The 21,236-nt window shown below is 32.9% G+C and overlaps 1 protein-coding gene across 4 annotated transcripts in view; it reads right to left on the bottom strand.

Moving 5' to 3' along the window:
• Window positions 1-21,236, bottom strand: part of LOC126748382 (lysine-specific demethylase 6A) — a 132,698-nt gene that overhangs the window by 19,224 nt on the left and 92,238 nt on the right. For 3 of the 4 annotated variants that reach the window (XM_050457584.1, XM_050457587.1, XM_050457586.1), the window contains 5 exons: window positions 8,821-9,279; window positions 8,479-8,701; window positions 4,609-5,411; window positions 4,303-4,549; window positions 3,214-3,649 (listed from right to left, as the gene is read on the bottom strand). In XM_050457584.1, coding sequence (XP_050313541.1) covers window positions 3,214-3,649; window positions 4,303-4,549; window positions 4,609-5,411; window positions 8,479-8,701; window positions 8,821-9,279 — 2,168 coding nt within the window. The remainder of the gene's footprint in view (window positions 1-3,213; window positions 3,650-4,302; window positions 4,550-4,608; window positions 5,412-8,478; window positions 8,702-8,820; window positions 9,280-21,236) is intronic. The other variant, XM_050457585.1, reaches the window with a different exon arrangement.

The following is a 21,236-nucleotide window of genomic DNA, read 5'->3' as shown; positions in this document are numbered from 1 at the left end:
CTGGAATTCCATCGGGTCCAGAAGCTTTGTTGGTGTCTACGTTTGTATAAACTTGAACCAGTCTTTGTAATTATTATCTTTGTTTTATTTACAATAATAACCTATATACCTAGTTTTATATCCTACAATCCCAAATATGTTCATGACCAAATAGGTACAAACAGGTAACAAATTGATGCAAATAGGTACTCGTGTAGTGGTATTAGGAGCCTATGGAATTTCCAGCGTTCCCCGACACCCAGGTAAACACTATCAATGGCCAAGTTTTGGCTTTTATTACCCTTATTCTCCACACTCGTTTTATAGCTCACACCTGCAGAAGCGGCGCGTCTTTGTACGATGATTTTCAAAGAGCTGGCTCCGAGTGACCTAACTTGTATTCTATTCTGTAAACTTTGGTAGTACTATTAAACTTAAGAATATCAGGACTGTGGATGAAGATAGAATTTTAGATTTGAGATTGAGGAACTGAAAGGTTAGGAGGAAAATGATGTTGAAAGCGATTTTTGGAACGATGCAGCTGACATAGAAGTCCCTAGAAGTAGACCTTTGAAAAGACCAGAAGGGATGGAAGATTACCAAATGTATGACACTAGTTTCTTCTTTCTCAAAAAACCATCCCTAGAGGAGGCCACGACCAGTGACAGATAAGTGTAAAGGTTGCTATTTAAAAGAAGTTGAGTGTGCTTAGAAAGAATGGTGCGTGGAGTGTAGTGCCGTGACCTATCAATAAAAAAAATGATTGAAAACAAATGGGCTTTTAAAGTAAAAAGTACTAGTGAATACAGGGCTCGTTTTGTTGCTCGTGGTTTCTAATAACATTTTAACGGGTTTTATGGTAGTCCTATGAAGTTTTAATTTTCTCCCGAAGATGCTAACATCGTTAGCGAAACACACGTGTCGAAAGTAAAAATAAAGGGTTTTGATAGTGGTAAAACTGTCTCGTAATTTGAGATGTGACGCTCAAATTACGAGACAGTTCAATCATAGGGTTTTATGATATATATTCATCTGTAGCACTTAATTTGAGTGCTTTTATAGTTTTCTTAATTGTAGATAATAGATTAGGATTGCAAATTTTCCAAATAAAAGAACAGTGTACAATTTTATGAGGGGAAATTAAAGAAAGATGAAGAAGGGGTTACTAAACAAATTAGAACGTCTGTGTGTAAGCTAAACAAGTAAATTTTTGGCTTAAAAAAATCTCTAAAATGTTGCAATAGTAAATTTGATAGACTTGTGTGAGAATTACATTTGAAGACGTCTAAAAATGATTTTTGTTTATATTATAGGTTTCAAAATCGAGATAAACTTTTTTTTTATTTATGTTGATAATTTACTTATTATGGGAACGAGCATTGATGATATTTAAAAAGTAAACTACAGATAAATTTTGAAATGAAGGACCTGTGTTATATTTCTGCATTTTGATACATGTGAATCAAAATATCAATCAAGGTTTTACTGAGTTAAACCAAATTAAATATTTGTTACATATCCTAGAAAAATATGGAATTTCTAACTGCAAATCAGTAACTACTAAAATGGATAATAACTTTGATTTTAACTCACTAAAAAATGTTAATTGTCACGAAAAGTACAAGTATGAAAATATATGTAGGAAAATCATGGGTTATTTAATGTATATAGTTTTGAGTACCAGACCCGATTTATGCTTTAGTGTGACCATGTTGAGTTGTTTTATTGATATGGCCTCTTTGAAGCTGTAGCACTTAAAAGAGTTTTAAGATATATCAAAGGTTCTGCAAATTTAAAACGTAGATTTGATACAGATAGTAACAACATGTAAGAGTATTCTAGGATTTTAAAGGTTATTGCGGGGGAGATGTAAAAGAAAGTCAAGGTTTGGTATTTAGAGTATTTGATTGTCTGGTATCTCTTCTACTAAATCTGAGTACGTAACTCTTTCGCGAGTGGTAGCAGAAGCGTATTAGTTAAGAACACTATTATACAACTTTTCTTTTTTGTTAAATGAACCAACATGCATCTTTAAGAATAACCAATCAGCTATAAAATATTAGCAAATTTTTCTAAAAATAATAAACGAATAAAACATTTAGACATTAAACACTATTTTGTTAAAGAGAAGATAGATGAATTTAATTAAAATGTTAAACTAAAGATCAGGTCGCTGATATGCTGGTAAAGGAGTTACAACTGCAAAATTATTAAAATTTAGAAGGCAGGTTAATTTAATTCAAAGGACGATTTATTTCAGTGGGAGATATTTGTTGTTAAAAAAATGTGTCTAATTTTAAATTAAAATAGAAAATATAATATTGACAGGAAGTGTTAGTAATATTAAGCAATATTAGTATTTCTTGTATAATGATCTGGTAACATTGTCAACGTTGTTCTTACGAGTTTGTTTTTGCTGTCATCAACACAACTAGCATATGTCTAAGGTATTAACATTTTTATATAAGACTTTTATACAATTAAGCAATAGTAATTAAACTTTTAAACTGTACCTTTAAAATATGTTTCCTAAGTGCTAAATATAATACTGCGTAATATATGGTATGGCCATCATCCCACAAAATAAAACCACTAATGAATACTACTAATAATATACCCATTTCAACGCGAAACTGGTGAAAAATGGCTGAAGAATATTGGCATCAATATTTCTGGTACCTCATGCTACTCCTATTTTTGGAACCTTTTAACCTTTGGGCAGTTATCGACATTTTACAATGATCCATTTAGCTTCGTATATAAACAAATGGTGAGAAAAAGTTTTTGCATAAAGTGATTAACCACGCAACTCAATACATGCCGAAGAGATACGAAAGTATAATTCATGCTAAATATTAAAAAATAGTACCTATGTTGTAAAATAAATATAGAATAAATAGTACCTTATTGTGCTAAATTTATTATGATTTAACTTTATTTTTCTTATTTATTATAATAATATGCAATTGTTGCTAGAATTTTGTAAATTAAGTTAAATTATTTCTCTTAGATGCTGTAACCACAAATTAGGTACTCTAACCCAAATGCGAAAGCTGTGGCCACATTCATCACATAAATTACATTATTATGGGTAAGTAATATTCATTTTAAATAAACAATACTTAACAACAGAAATTGATTCGCACTTTACCGTACTTTCGCATCTGGGTTGAAGTAATTTTGATGATAAAAATTATGTAGAGAAAAATTGGTATAAAGTTTTCAAGTCCTTACCCTCAGACTTTCTTTAAAGCTGGAAGCTTGGTATTGGGCGTATCTAGCTATAGTTGTATGAGATCGGTGTGAAATACAGGCCCAAACTTTTTTTCCAGTCTGAGGATCCCAATTCTCATCAGAAGGTTGTTGAATTTGTGTTCTTACTTCTACACTGTGGTCTGGATTCGCTTCAACCAACGTTTTAGTTGAAAAGAGTCCTAAATCTAATTTGAGAGCCGCAGCTAGACCTCTCACTACGGCGATTGGATGTTTTAGACAAAACTCTTGCAATTGTGGACTAAATGCATGTTTTTTATTATCTAGATAAACAGATGGCGTAGGAGGAATTAGCTGCTGATGATTTAACTTTATAGAAGGAGGTTCGGGTGGGGATGGTGGAGGACCACTCTCCGATATTATTGAGCCATTTATCTCCCCAGTAATTGATTCACTTCTGAAATAAAATCAAATATTAAATATAAAACAAAAAACTATACGATACTACTATTAAGTAGAACAGACCTTAACCTTTTCATTTTCACAGAAGGAACTAATTTATTATATTCATATTGTAAAATATGTCGTTGTGGAAATGAAATCGTAATATTATTATAACAGTTATAAAGCTAATAAAAACAAGAGCCTGGACAACATAATCGACAAAATAAGATAAGTATATGATTTAAACATGGATTAATATAGATGAACAGTGAATTCAAAATTAAATGTTTAAAAAAATGTAAGATTAATATATTTAGATTCAGTAGAATCGTAACAGCAGTATATAATGTAATAATAAAAGGCAGTATATGATTATTTAGCATTCTCTTTCATCAAAAAAGTTCTTACTGCAGGTAGGTAGACTATGATACTTCAAAAAACAGAAATAAGGAAGCTAGTATCAAAAAACATTATTCATCGTCAATTGTTCGAGTTATCATGCTTTTAATCAAAACATCAAAGGAATCTAAACCACCAATAACTTTTCTTCAGACTTTAAGTTTTAGAGTTAAACCGAATACATGCATAGGATTTTTGATTTACTACAATTAAATAAAAATCCTTTTAAAATAAATACTACTACACACAAAAAATAGAAGCACTTACTTGCATAGTTGAAGCACAGTTTCTGCACTCATATCGATATTATAGTCAATATAAGCTTTTTTTTCAGGGGAATGGAGAGATTCAAAGTCCCAAGGAGGTTCGTTTTTTACTATTAAAACATCATCCCTAGAAGGCGACTTAATTCTCCTCTTTTTTGGTTCCATAAACTCAGATTTTCCGGTTTCTGTATTAGATGGGGAAAACGGCCCAGATGAAAGTGTCGAAGATTTAGTATGAATTGTTGTTTCTAAAAGATTATAGTTAAATTAAATAAAAAGAGAACTAGGAGTACTTTAAAATACTAACTAAAACTAGGGAGAGCAGGACTACCTGAAGCTGGTGGTAGTGTGGAGCCTGTCCTAGAAGTTGCTGTATTAGGCGTAGTAGAATCTGCTTCCGGTTTCGAACTATCAATATCATCGGAGCCAAAATGCTTCAATAAATTTTCAGCCAAAGTGGTGGCCAGATCTTTTTGTGAAAGTAGATCTTTTAGTTCTGCCTCTACATCAAGGTCATGTTGTTGGCTCTGCATAAACTGAGTTGATGGAATAGTGACTGTACCGCTAGCACTCGTTGGTGAAAAGCTTTTACATGTAGAATGTATTGGCGCGATAATAGGCGTGTTACCCAATGACGATGTTAAGTCTCCTCTTGATCCTGATAAAGGAGCTACTAATGATGGCCTTCCTATATTTTGTCTGCTTTGATTTCTTAAATGCTGTTGCATTAAGTTGTGTTGGTGTTGCAGCTGCCTCATGATGTTCTGTTGAGGCTGTGTTAATGTTGCTGCATTTGCTTGTAAATGATTCAACAAATTAATTTGCTGCTGAGTAAGAACAAAAGTTGGCTGCCCTCCTGCATTGGTAGATGAAATAGCAGCAGTCGGTTTTTGATCTGGTTCAACTTTAAAACCCCTCTTGCCTGCTGATGAAGTTGGACTTGGGTAGGGAGGAGGGGGGCCTTGGGAACCATTTCCATTATGACCATATACTTTTTGGAAGGATTGGCCTGTTCCACGCGACTGATTTGGTTGTTGTTGCTGCCTCGATGACATCTCAGCAGATATGGGAAGGTTCCAAGCCTCTTCTATAGAAAGCAACTGCCTTCGCCTAAAATAGTGTTTTCACTGATTTTAATTTCAAAAGTTATTTATACATAAAGTAAAAAAATAAAAAATGTATATGCACCAATATCCACAAATAATGTTTCATTATAAGCCAACAAAATATTATTCGTTGATATAATATAATATTTATAGTTGATATAATATTTATGCTGAAAATAATATAAAACCATATTATATATTATATAATGTATGTATATAATATATAATATCGTGCCTATGATTATAGGTATGTATTTCAAGTAAGATCCCTACGGAGACCTCGCTAAAAGCAACTAATTACTGCGTTTTCAAATTTTGGCATTGGAAATTAGTATATCGCTAAATATTTTACCCATTTTAAATAGTTTATATAGTAATATTTTTATTAATAGGTGTTTGTTCGGTATGGATCAGAGTCATAAAAACATATTTTGCAATGAATTGCATGTAAAGTAATAAAAAAACAAACAATATATAATCAAAATAGGTGTAAAAGTTGACAATAAATGAGTTATCTATGGGTTTGTGATCATAAGAGGTTTAAGGAAGAGATTTCTAAATGAGTTTTCACATGGAAGAAGTGTGAGACCTATGTTATGTTAAAATGAAGAAAATAAGTAAATATACAATTTAATTTCAATTATGGGACTGAAAATCTTTAAACTTTTCTAGTCTGGCAGCTTTCAACAGATAGATTCTGACATTATAAGTAGTTAATTGTTGTCCCATTCTAGGCATCAGCATTTTGCTTTCAATGTACGTATCTTTGGAATGACCGAGTACAATTATTGCTAATATTTAGAGCGCGCCTAGTATCTCTATTACAGGAGGTTGAAAAAAACTTCTTTATATTCAAAAGCTCTAGAGCGTATTTTAAATCGCTAGAAAATTTGGTAAAATATGATACGGAGATATTGCAAAGTTCACAAGCCTTTAATGGAACATGACGTATATTTAAACCAAAATTAATAGTTCGCATGAATAAACAAGAAAAATTTTAAAAACATACTGAAACATTGTTCGTTATAATTATTTCGCTGCCGGTTTCTTTTTTAAATTATTTCAATTAGAAATGCAAGTCTGGAAAATTATTAAGAATTAAAATAAAACATCAAAGTATATATATCTATATCTTTATTATTTAAATCGATTTTATAATTTTTCTTTTAGAATCTATGTATATTAAATTTTGCAATATGCCTTCTCCTAACCTAACTTTACCTTTCAATTATTATTATATGGCCTGCTTTATACAAAGACTTGTAACTACTAATGCAGCAACAATTAACAATGTAAAAAGATATATATTTTTTTATTTGAACGTATTTAAAATGCCAACATAGACCAGGTGGACAAGGAAAACGGAAACACTATAACTTCGTAACAAATGAAATTTACTACAAAAGGTATTTGGGAAAAACATTCGCCTGTATACTAAATTTGATTTGTTTCGGTCAAAAAGCAACAAAGTTATAGAGTGTTCCTGCCCACCAAATATATTCCTGAAATGCAAAAAAAAATCTATTCATTTTGATTTTAATATGAATTATTTTTACATTCTATTGTTTCTGAATCAAATATCTTCACGAGGATTTTCCGAATAACTCCTATGTTCTCGTATTTATTGTTTTAAGGTGATTTTTCATGGCGACGGTACGAAATCGTTTCTATTGGTGAAAATCTAGCTTCTTATTGATCAGAAAATTATATTATTAAATTTAGTTAGTTTTCATGTGTCCGATGGAGGTCAGTATAAAATAATTTGTCACTATTTTTGTTTTAGTTACTGTTAATGTTAGAACTGCCTCTTTGGTTGCTCCATCACCTACTCAGAATATGATTGAAGAAGCAATTTTGAAGTCGCTTGAAAAAGTGAATGCATCTCTGTATATACCTGCTCCTACCATGCCAGATATTAATCCCATCTGTCAGAGAATATCTGATATGTTAGCCGTAATGTTTCAAAAAGAGCGAACTCTACGAGATAAAGCTCCTGCAAATGACATATGAGTGCAGCAAAGAATATTTGTAATTAATATTTATTCTTTATATTAAATATCCTTTACATGCTTAATGTAACTGCAAGTCGTTCACCACGCAGATATATTGGTTCTCCGAGTCTTTTACACAGCAAAATTTTGTTAATTTAGTTTTTTTAATTCCCACAATATTTAATAAGGCGTTAAAAGCTTAACATGCCATTCTCCAATAATTAAAATATTTTTCTGCAACAGAAAACATTATCCCTTTAAGTAATTGGTCGCAATAATAAGTTGCATAGAATTGCAATGATGGATATATGGATTTTTAATCGTGGTTAGTTTTTAGTAGTTTTAATCGTGCTAATTAGACTAGATATGGAAGATGTTATTACACCCATCTATAGCTCTTTGGATTTTTGTTCATCTTTATGACGCCCACAGGCCACTATTTTTAGCAATGCCCTTCTCCCAAGCTCTCTAAATTCATATCTACTCAATAAAGAGGTCAAAAGAATGATCATGTAAAGCAACTGTTTTTTTCATCATCATCTCTGAGGGAAATGGATTTATTAGAAGTCAGAGATATTACTCCAGGATGATAAATAAATATAATCACTGTATTAATCTTAAAAAGTTTTTTAGGAATTTATTACAAACTATCTGAAAAGCATACATAATATTCTAGTAGGTCTCATTTATGGTTTGCAAACCCGGTGTACGCTGCCTTCGACTTGAAATACCACCGATCAATAGAGCGATAACAATAAAGTTTTCAGCAATTTTACCCACGATGCCTTTTAAATGTTAAACTTATAGGATAGTCACTCACCCACGGAGATTTTTAGATCTTGTACAGTGTTATAAAATCAATGACAATTTTAATAAAAATTGTTGATCAGTAACGTATGGGTAAAAGTCGTAATATAAAGAAAAAATACGTTTTAAAAAATAAGTCTTTTTATCGAGATAACTTAAGAATTATAATAACCAATTGATCAGCACATTAAAAGGACCGCTTTATAAGTGGGCCGTTTTCAAGCCTTAGCCCTTAAAAAGAATCATATAGAAATACTGAATCTAAATACTCACTGTGATGTTACACTTGGCATCGGGGCGTTTGATAGATGGGTTTGGAGAAAATTAATCCTCTGAGAGAGATGTGGGTTCATTCCCACAGCGGTGATACTCGTTTTTTGTAGTTTAGTACTACCGAAAGTTTCCTCAGTAATCCCTTTGCTTTTAAATCCAGCTAACGAATTTAAATAACATGCGTATGCATCTCTGGCTTGAAGTGAATGTTCATATAAAATACCTAAAATTAAAAATTGCTATAGCTGATATACAGTAAACGTGATATACTGAGGTGTAAATATTTTTTTAAAAAGCCTTAAATTTAATTTTTTTCTGATTCTTAAGAGACATTAAATATACCTAAATTGGCCCAAGCTGCTGAGTGACTTTTATCCAATTGTACAGCACAAATGTATGCTTGCAAAGCATCCATAGGCTGATTCTGCTGTTGATATAAGACGCCTATGCTGCACCATGTATCAGCATTGCCCTCAGACTTCTCCACTGAATTTCTGTAGGCGATAAATGCATCATGAACTTTTCCTATACCCGCATAACATCTCCCCAGCAGATAAAGAGTTTGCCCATTTGAAAACTGGTCAGTCTCATTAGATTTTTGTAGACAATGTATGGCTAACGGTATTCTCTGATTTTTATCACCCAAGGTTTCATGACTGTGATAGAGCCAGCCTAGTTGTCGAAAAATTTCCGCTTTCAGCAAAGGTGTTATCGATTTATCTTTTAGCAGGGCTTCATATTTTTCTTTGGCAATTTTCACCTTTCCTTGTATCTCAAATAAATGAGCAATATGGAATCGGACTACAATAGACAAATATAAAAGTTTTAAAAATAATGGATATAAATAAAAAAATTACTATAGGTACTTTTTATTCTCTTTAAATTGGAAACCGTTTTCTATGCAAGAAATTATACTGGAATTTACTAATTTAAAGGGTTTTGGAGTTCTGTATACCGTTTTCGGGCAAAGAGTGTAACAAAATACCTCGGTGCATTGACTTCGTATGATCGCCCGACAAACAGATGATGCACTTTTTTATTTTAATATTGACAGTAACAAGTCATAATATGCTTTGCCTCTATTTTTCTATTGTCAAAGACTGTTATCAAGTTGGAAAATAAGGCTTACCAGGCTTTTCCTATTTAATCGTAAATTTGTATTTCCTTATGATCTGTAAACCCATTTGATATACATATACAGTATTGGCCATAAAAGTTGGAACTTTTAAAAATTTAAAATTTTTCCAATGTTTTAAATTTATATTTTATTTTTGTACATCCAATCAATAAACATATTTATAAGTAAACAAAAAAGCATACCAGAATTTCAACCTTATCTTGTTTCAGACAATAAGAAATACTTTAAATTTTTGTGCTGGACAAAATGCTTGCAACTTTTTATAAAAGATGTATTTTACAGGTAGACTTTGACACACCAGTGTGCAAGTGGGTTCTTTTTATTTATTCTATTTTGTGTTACCATGGGAAAAGGCAAGGCCTATTCCAGTGACATTTGCCAAAGAATTTTAGATTTTTACAATCAGGGTGTTAGGCAGCGTAATATTGCTCAAAGACTAAACGTTCCTAAGAACACCGTGTCACGGAAAATTAAGAAATATCGTATATTTGGAAATGTGGTACCAGGTAAAAGCACTAGAAGACCTAAAGCCACGACTGCCCGTGTAGATAGGCGAATTTTAAATATTTCCCAGAATGACCCATTTTTGTCAGCCTCCAAAATTTTACAAAAATTAAATGAAGGTGAGCCTTCCAATATCTCTACAAGAACGGTAAGAAGGCGATTGTGTTCTGGTGGACTTAACAGCTACAGACCTGCTAAAAAACCTTGTTGCTGCGGAAGAAAAATGTCAAGTTACGCCTACAATTTTCAATGGATCATCTTAACTGGACTGTACAATATTGGAAAAAAGTGCTATTCAGTGACGAATCTAAGTTCAATCTGTTTTCCAGTGATGGAATACTTCATGTAAGACGACCAAAAGGTGAAAGACTCAAGAAAAAGTTTATCCGACCTACGGTTAAACATGGAGGTGGTAATGTGATAGTATGGGGATGCTTTTCTTGGTATGGTACTCAGCCAATACATAAAATAGTGGGGAAAATTAATCGATTTATGTATCGGGATATTTTGCGAAATATAATGGAGCCTTACACATTTGAATCTATGCCAGTAAATTTTGTATTCCAGCGATCATATTCCATAACGATCCAAAACATTCGTCAAAATTGGTAAAAGAATGGTTGGACCAAGAGAAGATCACAGTTTTAAAGTGGCTGGCCCAGAGTCCAGACTTAAACCCGATTGAAAATTTATGGGAAAACATCTGGATCGCAAAATTCGGGCATCTGTAACAGTCAAAAATGCTGATGAACTATTTCATAAGCTTGTTGAAGCCTGGACTCACACTGACAAACAAATAATTTAAAATTTGATTGAATCAATTCCCAGAAAAATGCAGGCAGTAATTAATCCTAAGGGTTATAATACCAAATATTAATTATAATATTATGGTTTCAATAAGTTATGTTTTATGTCGTTTTTAAATAAAAATCATTTAGTTTCAAGTATTATCTCCAGCTTTTTTTAAATTTTTATTCCGAACTGCTACCGGTGCTGAATTTTTGTCAACATTTAAATTAATTAACACTAATTTTTCGTGTACAACAACTTTATAAAAGAAAATAAAATGCTAATTAAAAGGCACACAAAATATAATAAATTTTAAAAAGTTCCTAAAAACTATTATGGCCAATACTGTAGTAGTAGCTATAATTATAGCAAATTTTGCATACTTAGTCTTTTTCATTGCCTCTTGTGAAGTTTAAATGATTTTATAATAAATAATGAACCCTTTCTCATTACTTTGTTTTTACAAGCCTTTCTTATCAATTTTTAATAAATAGGTCAAACTGTTTCACTGGCGGGAAGAAATATTATAATTCGATGTTGGTTTTTGAAGGTGGTAGACAATGGTACAGTGAAAACATCTTGTCGGACTTGCATTGTCTTATTTATTTAATGTAACACGACGCGACGTTTCGGTTGGTAAGTATCTCCAACCGTTATCTACACTTGTTAGTGTAAACTAACAAGTGTACGGTTGGAGAGACCGTTATCTACACTTGTTAGTGTAAACTAACGAGTGTACGGTTGGAGATACTTACCAACCGAAACGTCGTGTTACATTAAATAAATAAGACAATGCAAATCCGACAAGACGTTTTCATAATTCGATGTTATTAAGATGAAGAGAAGGAAGTGATCATTGCAAGTAGTTTGCCATTGTTGCCCGAATTATCAAAAAATATATGTTGACTGGAGAAGAGTTATGGAGAATCCAGGTCATATTAGAAAAATAACAGACAAATACAGTATTCAGATGTGTTTATGATGAGCGATTTTGGACGAAGACTAACAAGAAAAAAACATTTCAATCAAAAATAATATGATGGTTAATTAGATTTTAAAAGGATAGACACATATTTATATATTATATATTTTAAGAACATAGAACAATAATAGAAAAAAGATCGTTTTATTGACGAATCGGAATTTATTTCCAAGATATGGATTCTAGTTGTATAAGTTAGATATCCTGTAGGGTGGTCAAAACGGAACAAGAAAATGTATTACAACAACTGTCAAACCTGATAGGGATTCCATTATTATAGAAGATCATGCAGACCTATTTATTTATATATAACAAATTGAACAGCAGAATTGATTCGATATATTCAAACATACATAAATTCAAACTCCATTGGCTTTACCAGCTTAAGTGTAATAAACTCATTTGAATTTTGAAACACAGAAATCACTTATCCCTTAAGATAATACTATTAATGTTTTACAGAGGGCTTCAGAGTCATTAGGCCTAAAATCACATCGAAAACCTGAGGTATTACGTTGATCACAAAATACGGCGTAAATTATGGTACTTCCATTTTATCGAATTTATCTCAGAATTTCTAACTCTGGTTGGAAAATCTAAACATGTTATATACATTAGAAATTAATTGGCTCAATGCTGCTACGAGCTACTATACCAATTGTTAGTTTATTATTTAGAATTTCCCTTGTTTTAGAAATAACAGTATGAAAAATTTATAAAGTTAGTTCAAGTTATTAACAAACTTATCAGAAGCCTGTTAAATATTAGTAAAATGCAGGAACGCCACTGATCATACATATCCATAGATACAAGATGACAATTTGAAAACTTAATATGGCTACATCTGGAACTAAAAAAAATCTAACAATTTCTACAGTAGTGAAAGGGAAGTTTAGTAATGTAAAAGCTAACTTGTTTTCGATTACTCCTTCACCCCCAGCCGCAATAACTTTAAAATCTTAAATACGAACCCCCTGCTTGCGATATCTGAAAGCTTCTTTTCAAGGGTACCCCACAAAAGTGGTACCCTAAAACGTTCCTTAATAATATATTAATATTTTATTTTTTATTATTAATTTAAAAAATGATATCCATTGCTTTCAAGACAATAATTGAATTTATTTTCAAATTCGTGACGTAGATTTGCAAAGGTTTCTCAGAAAATAGCTCGGCATTTTTAAACTATTCTTTGCGTCTTAAAAACAAGAAATCAAAAACGAAAGGTCCTAGGTTGACCCAGGTGGCCATTTAGCAAGATCTTCTCTTCTAATCTATTGATTAAGATAATTATTTTATAACCATTACCTAACTGGAACTACACTATCGGACAAAAGTAGAGAAACTTCTAAAAATTCTTTGATTTACGGAAACCATGTATTTAAATTAAATATTTACTACAAATATTGTAGTTCTCAACAACTGCGTTTTTTTACCGCATTTTACATGCCTCTTATCAGGTGTTTATTTACAATAAAAGAATTCAAATATTTTCGGATGGACATAAGTAGAGAAACCTAAATATCAATCGTCCAAATTTAGTTCGCTTTACGTGAGTTCTGTTGATAGTTTTGCATAGTTTTTTTAATCAACATGCCTCGCGGAAGATATTTGTCTGAAGACCTTCGTAGAAAAATAGTTGATGCACACAAGAGTGGTATACGACAAGTGGACATTAGTAAAACGCTTAATTTGCATAAGTCCGTTGTTAGCAAGACAATTTCTAATTTTAAAACACGAAATTCAACAAAAAGCATTAAAAAAAGTGGCCGCCCAAGAAAAACAACCAAACACATGGAAATGATGATAAAAAGAATTGCCCAGTCTGATCCTCACAAATCAGCAAATAAAATTTTAAGTGAATTACCTGGTGTTAATGTTAGTTCTAAGACCATACAAAGACGACTGAGGGAAGGAGGATTATTTAGTAGAAGAGCCGCTAAAAAGCCGTTTATTAGCAAGAAGAATCAGAAGGCCCGACTCAACTTTGCACAAAAATATTTGCATTGGACAACCAACGACTGGAAAAAAGTTCTTTTTACTGATGAAAGTAAGTTCAATTTGTTTGGGTCCGATGGAATCTCATGGGTACATCGACCACAAGGCAAAAGATTCGATCCAAGATATACACAGCCTACGGTAAAGCATGGTGGTGGCTCCTGCATGGTATGGGGTTGCTTCTCTGGGTTCGGTACAGGACCATTACACATCATTGAGGGTATCATGGATCGATTTGTGTATTTAGACATCCTACAAAATGTAATGCTACGCTTTGCTGAGGATAATTTACCTTTGACTTGGATATTCCTACAAGATAACGACCCCAAACATAAATCAAAGGTTGTCAAAGATTGGTTTTTATCGGAAAATATTAGGGTTATGGACTTTCCTGCGCAAAGTCCCGATCTTAACCCGATTGAAAACCTCTGGGAGGAACTAGACCGGCGTGTAAGGCAACATCAGATCAGTAATAAAAATGATCTTATAAAAGTTTTACAAGATTCCTGGAATTCTATTGGAGAGGAAGCCATTATGAAACTGTTGGAATCCATGCCAAATCGATAGGTGATTGCCAATAAGGGATACTCTACTTACTATTAATTTTTCTAAGATAGAAATAAGAAATAACTTGTACTTTTGGAATAAAATTTAGTTTCTCCACTTTTGTCTCATAAATATTTTGTTTAATTAAATTAAATCTTAGGATTTTCTTCTACAATTTATTTTACTTTATACAAATTAAGTCTTAACAATTATTGTTGATTTTCATTATGTGTAGAACTGCATTAGTTTTAAAGTATTCAAATAAAACGCAAATTTAAAAAGTTTCTCTACTTTTGTCCGATAGTGTACATAATAGGGAGGTGCTCCCTTCTATCCCGTTCAAAATGTAATAACTTATTACCTTTAAAGATAAATTGCAGTACGCGTCTCCATGATTCTCTAATTCATGAGCTATCAGAGGTTAAAGCAAAACACTAAAGCAAATACTTTTGATGAGCCGAGGTTTTACAGTAATTTTAACTGTCAAAATTTCAAATTTTGTCAGGGTCATCGTATTCAATTCTTAAAGGATTTCTATTTTATAGGGATGGCATTTAAGTACTTTCCTTCTAGATTCGCGGCATAATCTGGTTGCTATAATAGTTGTCTGACGAGTCGATAAAATAGGATTTATCACAAAATGTCCGAATACATCAATCAATTTGCTTTACTTCGTCAAGTAATCTTGGTTTATCTCTTTTTTTATTTGCGACAGTTTCTTGAAATTTTGCCACTAGTTGGCAAATGTACACTTACATTTTCCCCGAATACCTGTGTCTTAAGTATTTCTACTTGAGCTATTCTTATTAAACACTGATATTCTTTACCATAGACAAATCATATTTATACGTTCAGCTATGCTTCTTCAGCTATGTCTGAACAGAAGCAAATATTTTATCAATTTTTTTTTGTTTCTCAGATATAGTCATTGTAAATTTGAAATTGTCATTGTGTATATATATACGGGTCTGGTACAGGTCCATCTCAGGTCTTAAGTGCAAAAATTAATGTATGATCTTGCAACATCAAATCAAAAGTCACAAGTTAAAAAGAGAATTTCTCCCAATTCTTTCTCTACTAATTAAAGTTCGACGAGTTCTCTTAGTTCGGCGAGACCACCATATCGTGTGGTATAAAGGATTAGTGAAACACTGTCATTCTCTCTTTAACTTACTTATTATGCTTTGCCTGTGATTTTCTGTTACACGTTAATGCATGGTATTAAAGAAAGAAAAGCCAAGAAAAAATTCAGTTGTGTATAACAAAATCTACGGTGTCGCATTTTGGGGGCGATGTCCAGAATTATTCATCCTCAGTTTGTATTACAAAAAAACATTGTCTTTACCTACGGGAGCCTTCTCGATTTTTTGTTTCCGCGTCACTCCATCCTAACATTAAATAGCATATACAATTATGTGAGAAAAAAATTATTTTCGCAAAAAATAACCTTTAATGACCCTTGATTAATAGGTACTTTTATTCTCTTCTTCTATTTACCACAGTTTATGCCTTCATTACAGCTGGAGAGAATGGGCTATCTGCTAAAATATTTCTTAACATACCAGATATAACTTTGAATGTCCTTGTTGAAGCTATTAATGCATCATAGGTTATGGGAACTTTTCCGCCTTGCTTAAAATCCGCTACGGTTATCCTAGTTCATAAGACGGGCAGTCTTGATAAACCATCAAACTTTAGACCCATATCGCTCTTGTCCACACTTCCAAAAATCATTAAGAAGATTGTCAGAACTCGTATGGTGTCTTTTTTAAAATCCAAGAATATTCTTAGTGCTTCTCAGTTTGGCTTTCGGGAGAATAAAAGCAATGTACAATCTTTTGAACGATCTTTACTGTCAGATCAACAGTGGAGGATTTTCTGCTGCCGCGTTTTGTAACTTGTCGAAAGCTTTCGACTGCATCAGACACGAGATGCTGCTGCAAAAGCTCTTTTACCATGGCTTCAGGGGCGTTGTGGCAACCTGGTTTTCTTCATATCTAAAAGGTCGCTGTCAACCAGTGTGTGTGGGGTCTAAGTTTTCTAAATATAAAACTGTCGACTGGGGAGTACCTCAAGGGTCTGTATTGGGACCTAGAATACTCTTTCTCCTATATATAAATGACCTTACCCAACTCTGTATTCAGGGAAAATGTATATTGATTGCGGATAACACGACCATTCTCTGGCATGGTTTTGATATCGACTTCCTACGGAGAGCCATAATGACTGATCTTAAACTTATATTTGAGTGGTTTAGGGCAAATTTACTATCTTTGAATCCACAAAAGACTAAGCTATTATGTTTTACAAACAACCATAGCCTTACTAACATTCTTGTTGCCAACTGTCCTGTCCAGCAGTACTGTGTCAATAAATTTCTGGGTCTAGTTATTAACAAGGATCTTCTGTTTGAAGAGCATTTACTGTCCCTCAGCAATCGAGTTTCTGCAGGCTGTTTTGCTGTTAGAGTGGGTTGTCAAGAGCTTGGAAGGGAAATTGGAAGGACAGTATACTTCTCAGGTATGGCATCTGCTTTTGGGGGAGCGCTAGTAACTACCTTTTGCAGATTTTGTTTGTTCTTTAAAAACGTGCTGTGAGATATATATGCGGAATATCACCTAGAGAGTCTTGTCAGTCATGCTTTATCAAAGAGAGTATTTTTACTATCTCCTGCCTCTACATACAGGAAGTAGCAAGTTATGGAACATATAACCCCTTACTATAGTATATTTTATTCCTTAGTTTATAGAATATGATCTTTTGCATTGTTATCATTTTTACTTTAGCTAAGAAGTAATTTGTATCGTTTTTAATCAGATAGATTTAAGCATTAGTAGAGTTAAGTCACAACGCTGTAACGTTCTTAATATATTTTTAAAAAAAAGCCTTTTCGTCTTTCAAACCTATAACTGGCGCAGTCGACGGAGTTCTAAGTCGAACAATAACCGACAAAAATCGCGGAATTGGTCCGTTTTTACGGTTTATCGGCAATCGCGAACCTTGTGAATTTACGAAGAGGCAGCATCCAGGAGGAAATCAAACTTCGACCAAATCTATTGGGAAACGAGCGTTCAGCAACGGTCCAACTTCGACCAACCCTAGATTAGGCTTGGGAACACAAGCATCGGTTCCTATAGGCAACGTAGTCTAAGAGAATGCAGCTTTTCATCGCTGGATTTTTGCTATTGTCCCTCAACATCAAACATGCAAGACCTGACGTAACATTTCATGACGTATCCAAGAACCCCGGACTTTTAGCAATGAAATTAGGAAACTCGCAAAGCATATTTGATTACTGGACTTTTATTCAAATTTACGACATCAACCTTATTATCAGTCAATACCTCATAATGCAAAAAACTATATACGATTTAGAAAAAAACATAGAAAACTGTTCTTTATATAAAAACGAATATTTTAATTCATAGAATTTAGCTTCAACCTTAAAAGAAAAAATAAAAAATCAAATATTTCAAATAAATCCATTCTCTCTTAAAACTCGCGAAAAAAGAGGCCTTATAAATGGATTAGGCAGTATTGTCAAAAGTATAACCGGCAATTTAGATAATGAGGATGCTCAGCGCTATGATTCAGCAATAACTTCAATTATGCAAAACAAAAATAATATAAAACTTTTAATGCAAGAACAAATTACCATAATAGATAATTCTAATAAACTTTTTCAAAAACTCTCAAAAAATTTAACTTCTAATCAAAATATTTTGGAATCACAAATAAAAGAAATTCAAATAGAGGTCCGAAGACATAACAAAATCAGTTTTGAAGAGAAGCATTTCTTTCTTTAGCAAACAATTCTATCTCATGCTACCACATTCTTACAAGAAATGTATGATGTCTTAGAAGACCTTCAAATAGCAATAACTTTTTCAAAACTAAATACCTTTCATCCATCGATCATTAGTCCAAAAGACTTATTTAAGGAAATTCAATTAATTTCTACGAGTTTAACATCCGGTAAACTCCCATTTGATCCAACTTTTAAAAATGTATTTCTTTTTGAGAAAGTCCTTAATATAAAAAGTTAAGCAAAGGAAAATAAAGTCATATTTATCATTGAAATGCCGATCGTAGAGAAGAACAGTTATCTACTGTACCACCTTTACCCTCTACCTACACCTTCAAAAACCTTCCACGATGTAATATTTCCGCAAACCAAATACCTAATCCTTAATGAGCTGAAGTATGCAAAATCCAACCAACCATGCAGGAAGATCACCACCAACGAATACGTTTGCCAAGACTTTAACCCCTTGCCTATAGACGAAGATGCATCTTGCGAAGTACAGATGCTAAAATTTAGAGAATCAATATACCAATGCCAGCAGACGAAAATCCAAATTACCACCAACAAAGCAGAAAAACTGGAAGAAGGAAAATGGATGCTAATCGTACCTCGACCTCTTGCAGCTATCCAGACTTGTGGTTCCAATAAAGACAATATCCCATTAAATGGCACCTACATCGTAGAACTGGATTCTACTTGTGAACTTCGTGTCGGAAACATTGTCATCAAAAATTACAAGGATCCAGAAACTCATTACAAAAACATCGAACTACCATAAATCAACCTATCGCCTAGCAATGAAGCTACACCAATTCTCTTTAATAATTTGGAATTAAGCTCACTGGACCTAAATGAAGCCAAACATCTTCATAAATCCATCGAGATTCAGCATCAAAGACTTGACCGGGCCCTGAACCAACCTGTATACTACCACAGAACCAGCATTTATATCGTATTACTTTATATTCTGCTAGTAGCAATAATTAGCTACTTTATGGTGCAGAAATTCCTGATGCCAAGAATATCTAAGAGAAGCCTACATCCAGACGAATCTATGACGAAATCCTGTTCAGAAATCGTCATATAACCACCTCTCCACTCCTGTACCATCCGTAAGCTCGTTTCTTAGGAGGGAGGAGTTATGGAACATATAACCCCTTACTATAGTATATTTTATTCCTTAGTTTATAGAATATGATCTTTTGCATTGTTATCATTTTTACTTTAGCTAAGAAGTAATTTGTATCGTTTTTAGTCAGATAGATTTAAGCATTAGTAGAGTTAAGTCACAAGGCTGTAACGTTCTTAAAATAATTTAAAAAAAAAAAGCCTTTTCGTCTTTCAAACCAATAACTAGCATGCCTGATTTTCCTAAATCAACACAAGTTTGTCACCCAAAATCCGAGATATGTTACCCGACAACATGGTAATTTACGTTTTTCTATACCAATATCTGCTTTAGTCAAAAAATCAGTTTTTATGAGGGTAGAAAAAATTTTAACCATCTGCTGAGAAGCATTAAGGAGGCAAAATCTCCTAAACAATTTAAATTACTATGTACTCGGGCTTACTATTTAGTGCTTGAATATTTCAATGACACTCATAATGTAGCTAACTAGTGGAGAGATGCTAATGTTAAAAAGAATAGTATTAGGTATATATGTGCATATTTAATGCACTGTGTTCAATGTTATGCGACTTTTGTATATTGTGACTTTTTTTATTATAGTATTATTTTATTAGACACAATAAGGCTTTGTCTATAACATTTTTTTTGTTGAGAACAATAAAGCATATATGAATTTGAAATTTGATTAGTGCAACTAGATTTAAACCTAAATATTTTTTTTTAATCTTTTACTTGTATGATCTTGTGATGTACCTATAATTCATATCAAATGAACCTCGATGCAGGTTATAAAGCTCAACATAGACAACGTTGCCGGATTTAACATATTTTCTTTAAACGAAAACAGCCTGCAAGTGAAAAATATAATCAGGTATCAATAAATTCATCAATCAGTCCATGTTGGTCTACTGCTGGACATAACCCTCCTTTGATTGCTTCCACATGATCCTATTTTGTGCCTCCTACATACGATTTGTGTGGATCCGTTTATTATTATCCGATCATCAGTGCTTCCATATGCGTCCTGTCTAGGCCTCCATACTATCATCCTCTTAGTCTATCTGTTGTCCCGTATTCTCGCATGTGTCCCGCCCAATTCCACTTTAGGATTACTATTCTTTCTACTGCGGCAATCATTCTGGTTCTTCTAAGTACCTCAAGTTTGTGATGGGATCTCTGCATTGAATTTTCACGCTGATTCACAAACAGCCTTTTTGTTAATGTCAAAGTCTTATGTTTTAAGTTATAAAGCCATAAGTTAGGACAGGCGGAGCAAATTCGTTAAAAACGTTATTTAGCGGCCCAAGTTAATCCTTTTTGCCTAAGCAATTCGCAAGTTTGATTATCCCTGTTTATACGGTTTATACTTTTGTGGCCGAGATACTTGTATGAGTAACTTATGGGAAGATTTAAATATATACTTAAACAGGTTCGTAAACAGTTTCCTCTGTATACGTAACTCCTGTAGTTTTACGTTAGCTGTAGTATTTTTATGTATAGACTCTATTATTAGGGTATACCGATGGTCTATTCTACATTCGGAGAGTGACATCTGATATTAATTTATAGTGTGAAAGGCTTTTTCGAATCAGGATAAGTGGTTCATTGTATTCAATGGACTTTCTATAAGATTCTTTAGGACTTAGAGATGATCGTTTGTGCCATTACCTGGTCGAAACCCAGCCTGTTCTCTTGGCTGATAAAGGGCCAGTTTTACTTTTAATTTATTTGCGATGACTCGAGTAAAGAGCTGAAAAAGCCGACTGATAATTAATAATCAAATAACTGTATGGTAATTTGCAAGATTGGTTAAGTCACCGTTTTTATGTATTAGGATAATGTTCCCATTGTTCCATTGTTACGGTGTTTT

This window comes from Anthonomus grandis, chromosome 22, assembly GCF_022605725.1.
Source record: "Anthonomus grandis grandis chromosome 22, icAntGran1.3, whole genome shotgun sequence".
NCBI lineage: Eukaryota > Metazoa > Arthropoda > Insecta > Coleoptera > Curculionidae > Anthonomus > Anthonomus grandis.
The sequence above is the reverse complement of the archived record's forward strand: the minus strand, read 5'-3'. Positions and strand labels throughout refer to the sequence as shown.